General features: G+C 36.1%; 1 protein-coding gene and 1 pseudogene across 6 annotated transcripts in view; one reads left to right on the forward strand and one right to left on the reverse strand.

Annotated features, from left to right (window-relative positions):
• The window catches only part of UACA (uveal autoantigen with coiled-coil domains and ankyrin repeats), an 85,034-nt gene that overhangs the window by 34,322 nt on the left and 34,447 nt on the right, over positions 1-16,265 (reverse strand). For 4 of the 5 annotated variants that reach the window (XM_082647420.1, XM_082647419.1, XM_082647417.1 and 1 more), the window contains exons 2-3: positions 6,113-6,246; positions 1,781-1,869 (exon numbers count right to left, since the gene is read on the reverse strand). In XM_082647420.1, coding sequence (XP_082503546.1) covers positions 1,781-1,869; positions 6,113-6,246 — 223 coding nt within the window. Of the gene's footprint in view, positions 1-1,780; positions 1,870-6,112; positions 6,247-8,385; positions 8,841-16,265 lie in introns of those variants that run through there. The other variant, XM_082647418.1, reaches the window with a different exon arrangement.
• Positions 15,697-16,148, forward strand: LOC309817870 (ubiquitin-conjugating enzyme E2 N-like; annotated as a pseudogene). Its single transcript has one exon. The product of its transcript is annotated as a ubiquitin-conjugating enzyme E2 N-like (transcript).

Raw genomic sequence — 16,265 nt, forward strand, 5'->3', positions numbered from 1 at the left:
AGATAGGACAGCAAAAAATCATGGAAATATCACATCTAAAGCATATCACCCTGAATTATATCAAAGGCGCGTACCTGGCAAGACCTGGGTCACAAATACCTCAAAACCACACTAACTTGAAATCTGGTTATTTTCAATCTACTTTTATATTGCTAGCAAATAAAGGAGTTAAGATAAAATACATAAAGATTGTTTAATCAAATTTTTATCAAATATCCACATCTGGATTATAACAGACAATATAACAGCAAATGAGACAAGGTCCTTGTTCTCAGGAAAGGACAACTCTAAAGACAAACATAATTAAACCCATCAATAAATACATGACTAAACAACAGCAAAAACAAAAGACGAAATGGTAAAGCAAGGTATGCCAGAATGCAGTATATGAAAAGACGTCGTCTGCTGAGCTTGGGAAAGCATTTGAGCTTCATCTGCACTGAAGGAGGGAGGGCAAAAGTCACTTAGATTGGCCACTAGGCCGAAATGTCCAGAGCAGAATGAACACAGACAAAACAAGAAAGACACGTGTTTGAATTGGAATCAGCACAATAAATAAAGTCTTATGAATTCTGAAATGGTATGCTTAATCCAAAATTTCTAAAAATAAATATTCTTCTGCATCAGTGGAAAACATGTATATAAGTAATAACAGCTTTTTGTTCATTCAAAGGTGGCAAATAAATTGAGTTTCATCTTCAATTAAGGTAACTTTAGGTAAAGCTTTTCCTCACTAACTCATTTGTGATCTCTCTCTCTCTCCCCGCTTGCCTTCCATTTCCAAACACAATGTTGGTTAACAGTAATGTATTTATTTGTCCATACATGGAGTCATAGGATAAAAATTAAAGTTGTTAAGGACATTCTCTGCTCTATGTCAGCTCCCGTATTTAACTGAATAACAAAGTAGAAGTGCAGAGAAATAAGCTGCCACAGGTCTCAGAGAACTGAGAATGATTGTCCAGATGACAGAAAACTAAAACACTGAAGTAAAGCAATAGCTTTATTCAAATACTTAAAATCTATCTTGTGATGTGCAGACAAACTTATGCTGTAATATTTTAAAAGACAGACATAGGTATGACTAAGTTTAAGCAGAAGGCCTGGTAAGAGACAGACTTAAACTGTCTATTAGAAATAATTTTTATAAACATAGCTAGCTAAACACAGACCAGGTCTCCTCATGAGGCATAATGGTTAAAAACACAAACTCTGACTGCGACTCATCCACTGAAAGATCCCGGGTGAGTTGCTTAACAGTGCAGTGCCTTGCAGTCTCATTGGCTTGATGTGAGGATAAAATGAGTTAGTACGTGTAAAGCACTTAGCAGAGTAGCTAAGTCTATGTTAAATAAGTGTCACCTCTTCTTGTTATGATCACTACTGGTGATGTTGTTATTATGAGACAGTTAGTTCCTCAACACAAGAAATGTCCAACCAAAAACCAAATGACCTCAGGACAGTGAGAATTCATATACTGAATAGTATATGAGTATAAACTAAATGGCCCCTAAAGATTCTTCAGAGTCTGAGATTTTAGAATCCTGTAGCACTACCAAGACCAGCCCTAGACCTCAGGTCTCCAGCTGCTCATCCATTCGGTCATCCTTTCTGCTACATGCCCAGTACTTGCCCTCTCCCCCAGAGCAATACCTCAGTTAATTAGAAACAGAAAGTTAAGGACTTCTCTTTGTAAATCACACTTAGCTCTGATTTAGAGCATTGGCAGTGGACAATGCTTGTCTTCTCTGTTTGTAACTGACTATGGAGGCAAACGTACCTGCGGTGTCACTGGTTGTAATATCAATTCCATGTATGAGGATGGCATTCAAACACTCAAGATTCCCCTTTGAGGCTACAACATGAAAGCTAAACAAAAAGAAAATACTTGTTATGCCATGGAAACTACTCAAGGTCAACTTAAATGTTACATAAACGTCACCTTATATTCAATACTCACATACATACACACACGTGTGAACATGCATTTTAAAGGCTACATTAGAACACCAATATATTTAATCCAAGAAAAAAGAAACCTATCTCATATTACTGAAAAACTCATTTTAATCCAAATTTACATTATTACCTCTACAGTTTATCATTTCAATAACAAAGGCACTGGTGTTTAGACCTTAATAAATGCACTGAAAAGTTTCTATCAGATTATTTTACTTAGTTTCAAATATACTGAAACCGCCAAAACAAATGAAGTTACAACGGAATGCTAAGGCCAAAGACAGATCAAAACATTTATCCATCTCTTTAGAATTATCATATTAAACCTGGCACAGAAAAGTCTTCAAAACAAGCTAAGCTACACTTGAAAGCCACAAAAGATCTGGCATCACCTTCTTCCTGAAGTACTACCACATTATTCTTCCTTTTACTCAGAGACCTGTACGACTGGTTCAAATTTCACACAAACAGAGTTGAACACGAAATAACTTTAAGCCATCAAGTACTCAAGATACATGATAAAATATCCCATTGTTTCTTTGATCATCTAATACTTTCTTAATCAATACACATTTACAGAAATATTTTGTGTGCATTAAGAACTGACATTGTAAGTAAATACTGTAGGACTTGTTGGCAAAGGACATTGAACTCAGGTCCTAAACGAGTACCGTACCCATCGTGAAGTTGCCAGGAGGTAAAGGCTCAGCAAGGTGCCTGGATACAGACACACTTGGCAGCACACTCCCTGTCGGGGTCTTCCCTAACCATACCATTTGAAAATTTTACATTTCCCCATCCGCTGCAACCTTAGTACTCCTAGCTTCCCCATCCTGGCCTTCATTATTCTAAATAGAATTACACATTTTCTAATACTATATATAAATTCAAGGTTTATTTTCTTTATGGTCTATTAATCTTTTCCTACTCAACTAACTAGATGAAAGCGGGAATTCTTGTCTGTTCTGTTTCCTATTATATTCCCAGAACCAATGAAAGTACCAAACAGATGATGCACCCTCAAATATCTGAATAACTGAATGCTTAGAGACAAAATCTGGAGATAGCTAGCAAATTCATTTCCAGATATTACAACACTAGTTATGCCTCTATTAGTATTATAAGGGATATAAATGCAAACTAGAGACTGAGCACTACTAAGTAAAGTAAACCAGGTTTGTGTAAAGTTTGAATTAGAGAGAAAGAGATGTTTCTGATAAAAGGAATATAGTGTTCTTAAAAGTCTGATAAGTTCTCCTTAAATTGCTATAAGGCTGAGGGTATCAATCTCTTTGCAACACTGAAGTGGGGAATTATACTATGCAATGCACCATGAGAACCTTTTGAGGAATGGTAATTTCCATCAAGCAAAGGTTTTTAGTCTTCCAACAATCTTGGGGATCTCATTTATTGTCTGCTTGTTTTCATTTCTTAGCTCACAAAATCTGAAAGACTTCTTTCTTCAAAATAACTCAACATTATACTGATGATGCACTTAAAAGGGCAGAAATCACAGCAAATCTACAATGCATTATTAATACTGTTGTGCTATAAATAGTAGATGTGCTTCAGAAAGAAGATATATCAATCATTAAATTGTATGCAGAGTTGCAAAGGAAATTTGGAAAACTGCTTTATAGAAATACTCTTTTTCAATTAAAAAAATCAACTTTAAGTTTTCGTTTTTTAAACAAGACAAGTACTTTTACTTCTATAATAGGAGATCCAGGTAATATGGACAGTCCCCACCTCTGAGGACAACTAGAAGAGCTTCATAAAAAATAATGCATCTGCTTGAAGGTGTCAGTAGGCTAACAAGATAGTGAAAAATTACTAGGCCAGTATGCAGGGAAGGACAGAGGCCCAGAGAGGTGAGCTTGGTATTTGGGGCTACTTTTTGTCTAGGAGCATTTGCTGATTCCAGAGAAAACAGCTGGGAGGCTGAACAGTACTTTTGACAGCCTGAGGGGATGGGGAGACAGGAATTGGAATCCATGGCTCTCCAAGTGGCAGTGAAGCTTCTTGGTGAACCTGCCCCATTTTGCCTGGGCAAAGGGCTACACCCTAGGAAAGAGGCAAACAGGAAGAAAACAGATCCTTGCAGTGACTATGGCTAGGCCTCAAATATTTCATTTTTGAAATTGGATAGAGGTCAAGAAGGACATGTTACTTTTGTCTTAAATTTCAAAAACTGAAAACCAAAAAAATCATTCAAAATAACATTATTTTTATAATTACAGAAAATATATTTGTAATATGTCCTATACTTGACTAAATATAAAATGCTTTAATTAAGAAAGAATACAGTTTGTGTGTGAGTAACAAAAGGAAAATATTTTATCCTATGAATCCCAGAAAGAATTCTACTTCCTACAGTGAAAACCTCAGAAACTAATACTACTCAAATATTTCACAAACTAAAGTTCACTGTTAATCAAATTACACCAGATTTTCATAATTCTGACCATTAATACAAATAATTTCCCTCAAAGTTGAACCTTAGATCAAAAAAACCTGAACAAAAACTCAAGTAATCATTCTTTCAAAACATTCAAAGCATGGACGGACAGAACTGAAGAAATTAGGTTTCACTGAAGATTTTCATCCCAAAGAAGATCCTTTTATCTTTTAACATCTTGGCATTTTGGAAAAAAAAAATGAAAAACAGTCAGTTTTAGATATTAAATTTTCACTATTTATACTGTGAGCCCTATAAATGGTTTAAAATTAGCAAAAATAGCAGCAGGACTCAAAATAACCAGTTTCTGTAGCTATCAAATTGCCTACTTGATAAAACTGAAACAGTATAAAAAAATTGGAACTTCTCAAACTTTATTGCTCTTATGAACAACTTAAAGTCATGCTTTGCTATTTTCACTATACTTAAATATCTAAGCATTCTAAGGTAGTGACCTACATCAAACATTAACTATCCACTTCTTAATAGTCATTTCTATATTTAGTATCTGGTTTCCAGTTATAATAGTCTAAAAAAAAACTTACGCAAGTATAAGGCGGAGAGGAATTTTAGGAAACGAGACTTTTCACCTCTAATTTTGGAAGGTTTCCCAGATAAGGTTTTAACTGCTATATTTATAGAGGGTAGTAACAGAAGCTAGATCTACCCTTTAACCCAACTGCTCCCCATCCTCAACAGGAAGAGAAATGATAAAGACTGGGGAGAGGTGAGAGAAAAGATGCCTGGTTCATAAGCATGTAAAGTCCTCAGTAACAAAAGCAAAAGGGTAGGATCACTACCTGTATCTCCCTAAGTCACACTAGTCATTCTGCCTCCCTACTGCCTGAAACATTCTCATTTAAATTAATTACCCAAATATAAAAATGGATTGGGGGTTAAGAGGAAAAGGCAGTGTAATTTACAGAACTCTTCCAAGACAGAAAACTGGGGTTTACATCACAGACCTGTGACATTTTTTTTTTTTTTTGGCTGCATTGGGTCTTCCTTGCTGCGTGTGGGCTTTCTGTAGTTGTGGCGAACGGGCTTTTCATTGCAGTGGCTTCTCTTGTTGTGGAGCACGGGCTCTAGGTGCGCAGGCTTCAGTAGTTATAGCACGCAGGCTCAGTAGCTGTGGCTCGCGGGCTCTAGAGTGCAGGCTCAGTAGTTGTGGCTCACAGGCTTAGCTGCTCTGCGGCATGTGGGATCTTCCCGGACCAGGGCTCGAACCCGTGTCCCCTGCCTTGGCAGGTGGATTCTTAACTACTGCGCCATGAGGGAAGCCCAGACCTGTGACTTTTAATGAGACTAGACCAAGTTATTTAACCTCTGTAAACTTTTTCCTACTTTTTTCAAAGGGCCACTGCGAGGATCAAATATGATAAGGAGTATAAAAAAGCTTATAAACAAAATTGCACCGAATAAAAATGCACCAAATAACCCAAGCTATGGTTTGCCACAGCGTCCAAACAATTAGACCACTGGGTAGTATTTTAGTATTCTTTCTCTCACTTGAAAATCTTTCATATTGAGAACAATTATTAGTCCAAATTGTTTGAAAGTGATGTTGAAAGATTTTATAGTGTGGGTTTTGATAAAGGTTTTTTTAATTAAATGTTGATAACCATAATTCACAAATTTCATTTGTATCCCAAGGGTCTACCCAAATTTCCTTTAGGGAATTATCGTAATACTCACGCAGATCTGCCTTCCACATCTAGTTTGCCTGGATTGACCCCCTTTTTAGCAAGGATTGAGGACACTTTTTCTACATCTCCCCTTTCTGCTGCTTTCATCAATCGGTCATCATATTTGTTCCAATCTGCTGCTTGCTACAAAAAAGAAAAAAAGAACGTAAACATGGCATACTATATATATTAGTAAGACTTTCGAAAGAAGGGGAGAAAAAAAAAGAGAAGGGAAAGCAGTAATGTATAATACATCACTCAGTTACCAGCTGCACCCCAAATTTCCTTGTCCCTGCTGTTCCAACGTCACAAAAAGAACCTTTCCAAAACACCTGATGTACAAGAAATATTTTAATTATACTTTTGAGAAAAAGGATGTCTCTCATGTTTTCTGCCCTGTTTTCTTTGCCATCAGAGCAGAGAAAGATTGAACACCTACCCTGTTCCAGGCATGAATGACTCGAACGACCCTAGTAAACTAGAATTATCATCCTCACTTAACAGATGAGAAAAATCAAGACTCCAGGGACATTAAACGACTCAAGCAGCCAAGCTCAATCGAGATTTCTCATGACTCCAAAAATCAGTGTGCTCTTTTTTTTCCTATTCTGTAACTCATGCTTTCAGATTTGGCTCTGATTATCTCCCAAGACCCTTAGACACAGTGGAATTCTGCACACCTTTTAAGAACCCCACCACCACTACTCACTTAAAAGGCACTGTTTGAAATATAATTATGGAGACAAATTACACACACGTACACTCAAGAGAAAAAGCAATCCATTATGCTTATACGTTAGGATAAAAAGAAACTTCTACAAAGAATAAAATGAAAAAAAAAGACTCTAAAGTACTAACTACTTAAAAATCCTAAAATTATAGGATCACAGATGACTTTCATTTTCTTCCTTCTTTACATTCAACATATATTGCTTTTGTTAAAAAAGATTTTTTATTTCAACAAAAACAGTGCATGTGTATTTAAAAGGAAGCTCAAAGGCAATTTTTTTTATAGGAGAATGTATCACATGATGTATATTTTAATTATATCAAGGTTATCTTTAGCTTTGATTGGATAAAATATATTCAAGACATTCTGAAGCCCATAACTTCAACCTTTTCTTAGTAAGTAGAAATGTAGAACCCAGCACTAAAATATACATTATTTAAACAAGTAAGGTTTTAGCCTTTTAAAATTCTATACAGTAAACTTATTGCTAAATTCTTTGCTAAGTCCAGCATCATTTCTAGAACAAAAAAAGATGTACATATTTTTCACTTAACTTACAAAGCAATTCCTATATCCACAAACACCATAACAAATTTCTGGGTGGGGGTGGGGAATGAATCACTTAAATGAAGCATATCCTCTAAATGCTGGATCAGTATGATTATTTTATATCTACTATCCCCTCTAAACCAGAAAAAAAGAAAGCAACCAATTTTCTAGCTAAATAAGCAATGCATTCATTAAATACTTGAAGTGAAAAATATAAAAACTGAATATGAAAAAAGATAAATACATTAAAATTTTAACCCACCCCTGAAATCTGATTCAAGTACCTACACAGACTTCAGAATTGTTGTCGCTAGTCAAATTTGGAGATGAACCCACTTCTTTCTAACCTGAAAAGTTCAAACTACCAACTATGAGTAGTGGCTAAGCCCTACTCACTGGCTCAAAGTCTAAACTACATTTTAGGCATCCCCTTTCTTTAACTTTAAAACAAAACAATCAGTTTACTGACTCTAAATTGGGGAGTGGTAGTAGATGTAGGCTTTGTGTTTTCAAATGCCTAAGGGATTAAGTCACGTTTAGCGCACAAACGCTTGCTGTAAATTGATTAGTTTATCCTTTTAGTTAGAACAACTCAACTTTATTTCCAGGTAAAGTCCTGGTGGAGAAAGGAGCTATCTAAAACACTAAAACAATTGTAAAATCCAAAAGTAAGGCTCTTTAAAAGATAATTAAATGAGATTAAAGTCTCATATTATCCTGTGATTCTCAATTCTACTCCACTAAGCATTGTTTTCCATTTTGGTCCACTGTCAGTTAACAGAAATACTGCTCAATTATTAAGATTCTATTATATGCTTTTTAAACACAGAAAAAGAAACAAGAACTTTTGTTTTCGATCACTACCCCCAATCTGCTAATCAAATAAAGCAGAGAGAATATAATAGACAAAGAAACCAAAATTAATAAAACAGTACATTTTAAAAGAATACGGTTCAAAAAGCCTAGCCAAGACTCTTGTTACACTGGACTACAGGGATACCTACTCTGTTCTTAGGAGCACAAGAAAACCAACAGTTCATCATAGACAGGATTTAGTTTCTTGTTGCTAACAGCAAACTACTTCGCATTAAGTTACAAATCTCTGTAGCTCACAAAGCAAGCCCTCAGAGAAACGCCTAACAAGTGACTCGGTCCTTCCCGTTACAACTCTTCCTGTTCTGCAGTCTTCATGCTGGGCTACACTTAGCTTGGATCTCTAACGATATTTTCCTCGTCTTCAGAATCCTTCTCCGCCTTCATAACGCTTGAAAATTATCTTCCTTGCTGTGCAGCACTTGAGTAAGAGCAGCCCCCAAATCAGGTACTGTAACTCCTCCTATTTGTTATTCTTTAGAAGCTGTCTTTCAAAGCTGTCCCTTTTCAGGGACTCCACTGGAAAACTTCAACTCTGCATCCTGCCGCCTCAACACTGCAACACAGACCAGCATCTGTGCACGATAAAGCTGTCCACATCCGAATCATCCCGTAAGCAGTGTGTAGGCTGTCTCCCATTGGTCAGGATCTATTTTAGATTCCATAGGCCTTGACAGCTGAGTGATAGATAGAGAAGAGCAGCTAAGAATATACTGTAAATTCATGCTTCTCCTCTGAGTAATAAACTTGAGGTCTGCTAGGGAAAAATGACTCAAACACATTGTAAAACATGCTTATTATATCAAAGCAACTTGCGTGACATCACGACAAAATTGTTAAGAGACAACTTTGGTTATTCCACAAAACAATATTTAAAACCAGTTTCAGTCTTAGGATCCTCTATCATGAAGTTATAATGACCTTGATAAACAGAATATAAAATTCTATTTTAAGCAAATGTGTCACACTTTAATTTAAGGAAACACACACACACAGAAACATTTTCAGATTTTCTCCATTTTCCTTGTACCCCTATCAGTCTCGTTCAGCATACAACCAGGTTTCAGCTTACAACTGCTGCCAGTCTGTCTCCTAACATGTCAAATGAGAAGAGCCAGAGGCACTGCCAAGACATTAAATAGTCTGCATTATGATGAATACTTTTCAACAAATTTTAAATTTAACTCAGTACTCTTAATTTCCAAGTTTAGCACCCTGCCTAATATAACAAGTAAATATTTTATAAGTGGAATCAAATTATCTAGATTCAGGGATTTTAACAAAGAAATAAAACGATTAAATACTAGAGGAGACAAATGCATAAATCACTGAGCAAGTTTGTAAATAAAACTCCATTTGGGGACAAAGCAAACAACCTCTCCACATTCTCCATGATGCTTAACATGCTTGTACCACAACATTCCTTACATTATCAAGGATGGTGACAAATGTCTACAAGCTCCAGGGTGTTCTGTACCTTCTAGTTCCCACAGTAGCACGAGAGTACTTTACACTTCCTCCAAAAAGGCAGATTTGGGAAGTCATTTCATGGGAATGCTAAACATCCCAACACAACTGTTTATAGGAAGGAGGTAACTCTATACTATAGATCATGCTGCCAGTTAAAAGTTCTGTTACGAATTTCATCAAGAAATCCATTTCCTACTATTTAAATTTAAAATATTAGGTACATATTCTAATTATAAAATATATAAGATCATATACCATAATGTTTTATTTTTGAAACAATGATTTTTTTTCCCCCAAATCACATTAGACATCACAATGGATTCTGGCTGGACCCAGTGACTCCACCCACTCCATTTCACCGGTCTTCAGAGGAAATCTGGGTGGGATAGAACTCAGGCCCCGTCCTTTGGTTAACAAAGCAAGCACATTCTTTCTATATATAGGACAGCAAAGGCAAAGGAAATAAAAAGACAGGGGGAGATCTGTAATGTATAATAAAAGCCATATATGGAGCTGTCTGTGCTAAGGCTCAGGAGATGGGATTTATGTGCCCTCCTATTCTGCGGATATCCAGAACCTCCCCAGCCTCTGTGACTTACTCTCTTGTCCCTACTCTCGCTCCTGCCTTCCCAGGTATTTCCCAAGAGCTCTAAGCAAATTCCCACCTCTGCTGTCCCCTGTGTCTGTAAGGTTCTTCCCTCACCTTCATTCTGGTTCTTCTTAAATATCACTGCGTTAGAGGGCTTCTCCAACCTCTGTATCTAAACAGTACCAGCCCCATTCTACCCTTGCCACTCTTTATCTTTCTGCCCTGTTTCACTTATCTTCATAATAGTTATCAGTATCTGCCCTTATATCATATGTTTACCTGCTTATCAGCTTAATGCCTGTTTCTGGTATTTACTTCAAAAGAAATCAGAATAATCAGGGGGACAGATTGAATTCAACAGCACATTAAAAGGATTACACACCATGACTAAGTGGGATTTATTCTTGGAATGCAAGGACAGTGCATCACATGAAAATTGATCAACGTAATACACCACATTAACTGACTTAAGGACAAAAGTCCATGTAATGGACTTAAGGACAAAAGTCCAACTAATGTAGAAATATCATTAAATAAGATTTAAAATCTTTCATGATAAAAACACTCAAAAAACTGGAAATAGAAGGAAATTACCTCAACATAATATGGTAATATATGGGGGCTTCCTTGGCAGCACAGTGGTTGAGAATCTGTCTGCTAATGCAGGGGACACAGGTTCGAGCCCTGGTCTGGGAGGATCCCACATGCCACGAAGCAACTAGGCCCGTGAGCCACAACTACTGAGCCTGCGTGTCTGGAGCCTGTGCTCTGCAACAAGAGAGGCCACGATAGTGAGAGGCCCGTGCACCGCGATGAGGAGAGGCCCCCGCTTGCCGCAACTAGAGAAAGCCCTCGCACAGAAACGAAGACCCAACACAGCAAAAATAAATTAATTAATTAATAAACTCCTACCCCAACATCTTTTTTAAAATAATCATAATAATGGTAATATATAAAAAGCACATAGCTAACATCATATCAATGGTGAAACACTTATCCTCTAAGACCAGGAACAAGATAAGGATTCTCACTCTCACCATTTTTATTCAACATAGTATTAGAAGTCCTACCCAGAACAATTAGACAAGAAAAGGAAATAAAAGGTATCCAAATTGGAAAGGAAGAGGTAAAATTATCTCTGTTTGCAGATGCCATGATGTTATACATAGAAAACCCTAAAAATTCCACAAGAAAAAGAAACTGTTAGAACTAATAAATGAATTCAGCACAGTTACAGGATACAAAATCAACACACGATAATCAATTGTGCTTCTATATACACTAACAATGAGCAATCCAGAAATAAAATTAAGAAAACAATTCCACTTACAATAGCATCAAAAATAATACAATAATGGGGGTATATGTATACTTATAGCTGATTCACTTTGTTTTACAGCAGAAACTAACACAACATTGTAAAGCAATTATACTCCAATAAAGATGTTAAAAACAAAACAAAAACACTAACTTGAAAAAAATAATAATAATACAATAACTAGGAATAAACCTAACCAAGGAAGTGAAAGACCTGTATACCAAAAACTACAAAACATTACTGAAAGAAATTAGAGAAGACACAAATAATAGAAAGACAGTTTGTGTTCAGCTTGGAAGACTTACTATTGTTAAATGTCAATACTACTTGAAGCAATCCACAGATTCAACACAATCTCTATCAAAATTCCAAAGGCATTTTTTTCAGAAATAGAAAAATTCAGCCTAAAAATTCATACTGCCTTTCAGGGGAAACCAAATAGCCAAATAATCTTGAAAAAGAAAAACAAAGTTGGAGGTCTCACACTTCCTGATTTCAAAATATATTACAAAGCTACAGTAACCAAAACAGTATGGGGGGGGGGGCTTCCCTGGTGGTGCAGTGGTTGAGAGTCTACCTGCCAATACAGGGGACACAGGTTTGTGCCCCGGTCCGGGAAGATCCCACGTGCCGCGGAGCAGCTAGGCCCGTGAGCCATGGCTGCTGAGCCTGTGCATCCGGAGCCTGTGCTCCGCAACGGAAGAGGCCACAACAGTGAAAGGCCCGCGTGCCGCAAAAAAAACAAAACAAAAAAACAGTATGGTACTGGCATAGAGACTGATACTTAGATCAATGAAATAGAATAAAGAACCTAGAAATAAACCCTCACATATGTGGTCAAATGATCTTTGACAAGGGTGCGAAGACCACTCAATGGGGAAAGGACAGTCTCTTCAACAAATGGTGTTGAGGAAACTGGATATCCACATACAAAAGAATGAAGTTGGGCCTTATCTTACACCATATAGAAAAATTAATTCAAAATGATTAAAGGCTAAATTTAAAGACCTAAATTTAACATCTAAATATAAAACTCCTAGAAGAAAATACAGGGGAAAAGCTTCATGACTTTGGATTTAACGATTCCTTAGATATGACACCAAAAGCACAGGCAACAAAAGCAAAAATAGACAAATGGGACTACATCAAACTTAAAAACTTCTGTACATCAAAGGACACAAACAACAGAGTGAAAAGGCAACCTAAAGAATGGGAGAAAACATTTCCAAATCATATATCTGATGAAGGTTTAATATGCAGAATATGTAAAGAACTGTAACTCAATTATAAAGAAACAAATAACCCAATTAAAAATGGGCAAAGGACTTGAACGGACATTTCTCCAAAGACGATATACAAATGACCAACAAGCATATAAAAAGATGCTCAGCATCATTAAATTAGAGAAATGCAAATCAAAATCATAATGAGATATCACTTCACACCCATTAGGATGGCTACTATCAAAAAAATAGAAATAGTAAGTGTTGACAAGGATGTGGAGAAACTGGAACCCTTGGGCACTGTTGGTGGGAATGAAAAATGGTGCAACCACTATGGAAAACAAGACGGAGGCTCCTCGAAAAATTAAAAATAGAACTACCATAAGATCCAGCAATCCCTTTTCTGGGTATATATCTGAATGAATTGAAAGTAGGGCCTCAAAGAGGTATTTGCACACCCATGTTCACTGCAGCATAATTCACAATAGCCAAGAGGTGGAAGCAACCCAAATATCCATTGATAGATGAATGGATAAACAAAATGCGGTATATACATGCAATGGAATATGAATCAGGCATAAAAAGGAAGGAAATTCTGTCACATGCTACACCATAGATGAATCTTTAGGACATTATGCTAAGTGAAATAAATCCCAGCCCCCCAAAGATAAACACTGTATGATTCCACTTATATGAGGTATCCAAAGTAGTCAAATTCATAGAAGCAAAATGTAGAATGGTGGTTACCATGGTCTGGGGAAAGAGGAAAACGGGGAGTTGTTGTTTAATGGATATAGCATTTCAGATTTGCAAGATGAAAACCTTCTGGTGATAATTTACACAACAATGTGCATATACTTAACACTACTGAAAGATTCACTTAAAAATGGTTAAGATGGTAAACTGTGTTTCTTTACCACAATTAAAAGTAAAAATAAAACAAAAGAAATGCAATCTCTCACAATATCATTAGCATGATTCATATCAATTAATAAACTTTTTAAAAACAAAATTAAGAGGGTGAGGATATACATGAAACAAGATTGGCCATAGGTTAATAACTGTTAAAGCTGAGTTACAGGCTCATTGGGGTTCATTATACTAAACTATTCTCTCAACTTCTGTATATTTCATGCACTTTTGATACATGGTCCAATAAATCTGATGTATAAACTTTTAAACTATATTACATGCTTATTACCAAGACCCTTCACTGATTCATTAATATGGCAGGAAATGCAGTATATATCCCTTCCACTCAGTCTTCTCTGGATTAAAATGAAGCTATTGTCATTCACAGCCATATACTTACAAGATGAGCCCTGTGCCATCGAATGAAAGCATTCTAAAAAGAAGCAGTAAGTTTTTTAAAAAAGCATTAATGTTTACCACATTTTATAATAAATATATTTCTATACTTCAGTACTGCACTGGTTTGAAAAGAAGATATTCATCAAACTCAGAATGCAGCAAGCCAACACATTTATGGTAAAAGTCAAAATACAGCTATTTCTAGAGAATAAATATAACATTCTAACACAAAGCAGTTATTTCACTAGGTAGAGCTAAATGGATGATAGCTTTAAACTCTAGATCACCATAAAGGAAATCACTTAAAAGTTCTGACAGTGATTCCCTCATGTTAGCATCAACTGCAAATTTGTAACTTTTTCAGAAATTAAATCATATTTTAAAAACTTTTAAAGTGATTCATCTTCAATGTAGAAAATCTATAATATATTTAATTTTACATATAAAAACATAAATGACCTATAATTCCACCATGCAGAAAAAAATTACCAAAAATTTTGTATATTAAGCTCAAATTTCTTCTCTGTTAAAAGGTTTAATCAAAATTTTTTAAACATAAATAAGTCCAACAGTTGTTTCATTTATGCAATATTTAGGATAGAAGGTCTCCTGAGAAGAACTTTATAGATGCAAATAAACAAGTAGACTTTAAAATATACGCAAATTCATATAAAGTACTTACATATTTAAGGCATGGACTCAACAGACCACAGCTAATATGATTTGAAGACCAGTTTTAGACTCAAGGCAATTTTGGATACATTATCCAAAAGAGAAATATACAGGATTACCACAAAACTTTCATAGAAAACTGCTTAAAACCAAGAAAAGTCATGCTAAAGAAAAGTATCTAATTCACAGATCTTCATCATTTTGGTGTCATAGACCCCAGTAAGATCTGATGAAAGCAATGGACCTTCTTTTAAAAATTATACATAAGCACAGAATCAGAAAAATTTACATTTATTTTCAGATTATTTCATTGACCTCCTCTCTACAAATATGGAGTCCATAAGCCCCAAGATCAAAAACCCCTAATATAGATAAGGAGAAGCAGCAAAAGAGCTTTGTCTTTTACATAATGTTTATAAAAGAAGTACTGAATAACTGCCAAAAGATGGGATATTTGTTCAGTAAAAATTTACTGAGCATCTATGTGTAAAGGGATATGAATACTTGACTCAACATTCAAATATACATGACCATTTGATATGTGCTACACCACACGTTAGGTGCTGGATATACCATAGGGAACAAAACATACATGAGACCTGGCCTCAGGCAATTCACAGGAATAAAACCCAGTTACTTTCTTTAACTGATCTCACAATATGAAAAAGACACAGATATATATGTAAACATGCACATAATCATAATACACTGCTATAATACCACATTAATTACATGTAAGCTATAGAAGTAGTTCAAAAGAGGGAAATCAGAAAAAAATTTGTAGAAAAAAATGACTAAACTATCTACTAAAAGATGAGTAGGGAGACAAGACCAGAGGCTGAACTCTGGATCTGACAAGATGGCTGGGCTACCCCTCAGGATTATCAAGGAAACCCAGCGTTTGCTGTCAGAACCAGTTCCCGCCCGGCATTAAAGCAGAACCAGATGAGAGCAACACCCGTTATTTTCATGTGGTCATTGCTGAGCCTCAGGATTCCCCTTTTGAGGAAGGGGCTTTTAAACTTGAACTATTCCTTCCAGAAGAATACCCAATGGCAGCCTCTAAAGTATGTTTCATGACCAAAATTGATCATCCTAATGTAGACAATTTGGGAAGAATATGTTTAGATATTTTGAAAGATCAGTGGTCCCCAGCACTGTAGATCTGCACAGGTCCAGGCTTTGTGAAGTGCTCCCAATCCAGATGGTCCATTAGCAAATGATGTAGCGAAGCAGTGGAAGACCAATGAAGCCCAAGCCATAGAAGCAGCTAGAGCATGGACTAGGCTATATGCCATGAATAATATTTAAATCAATCCGATCGGCAAGTGTGCATCACTTCTCCAGTTCTGCCAAGACTTCTTCCTGTTTTGTTTGCATTCAATGGACACAGTTTTAGAAACATTACAGAATAAAAGCCCAGACATC

Source organism: Grampus griseus (assembly GCF_964374135.1).
Source record: "Grampus griseus genome assembly, chromosome: 2".
In the NCBI taxonomy this organism is placed as follows: Eukaryota; Metazoa; Chordata; class Mammalia; order Artiodactyla; family Delphinidae; genus Grampus; species Grampus griseus.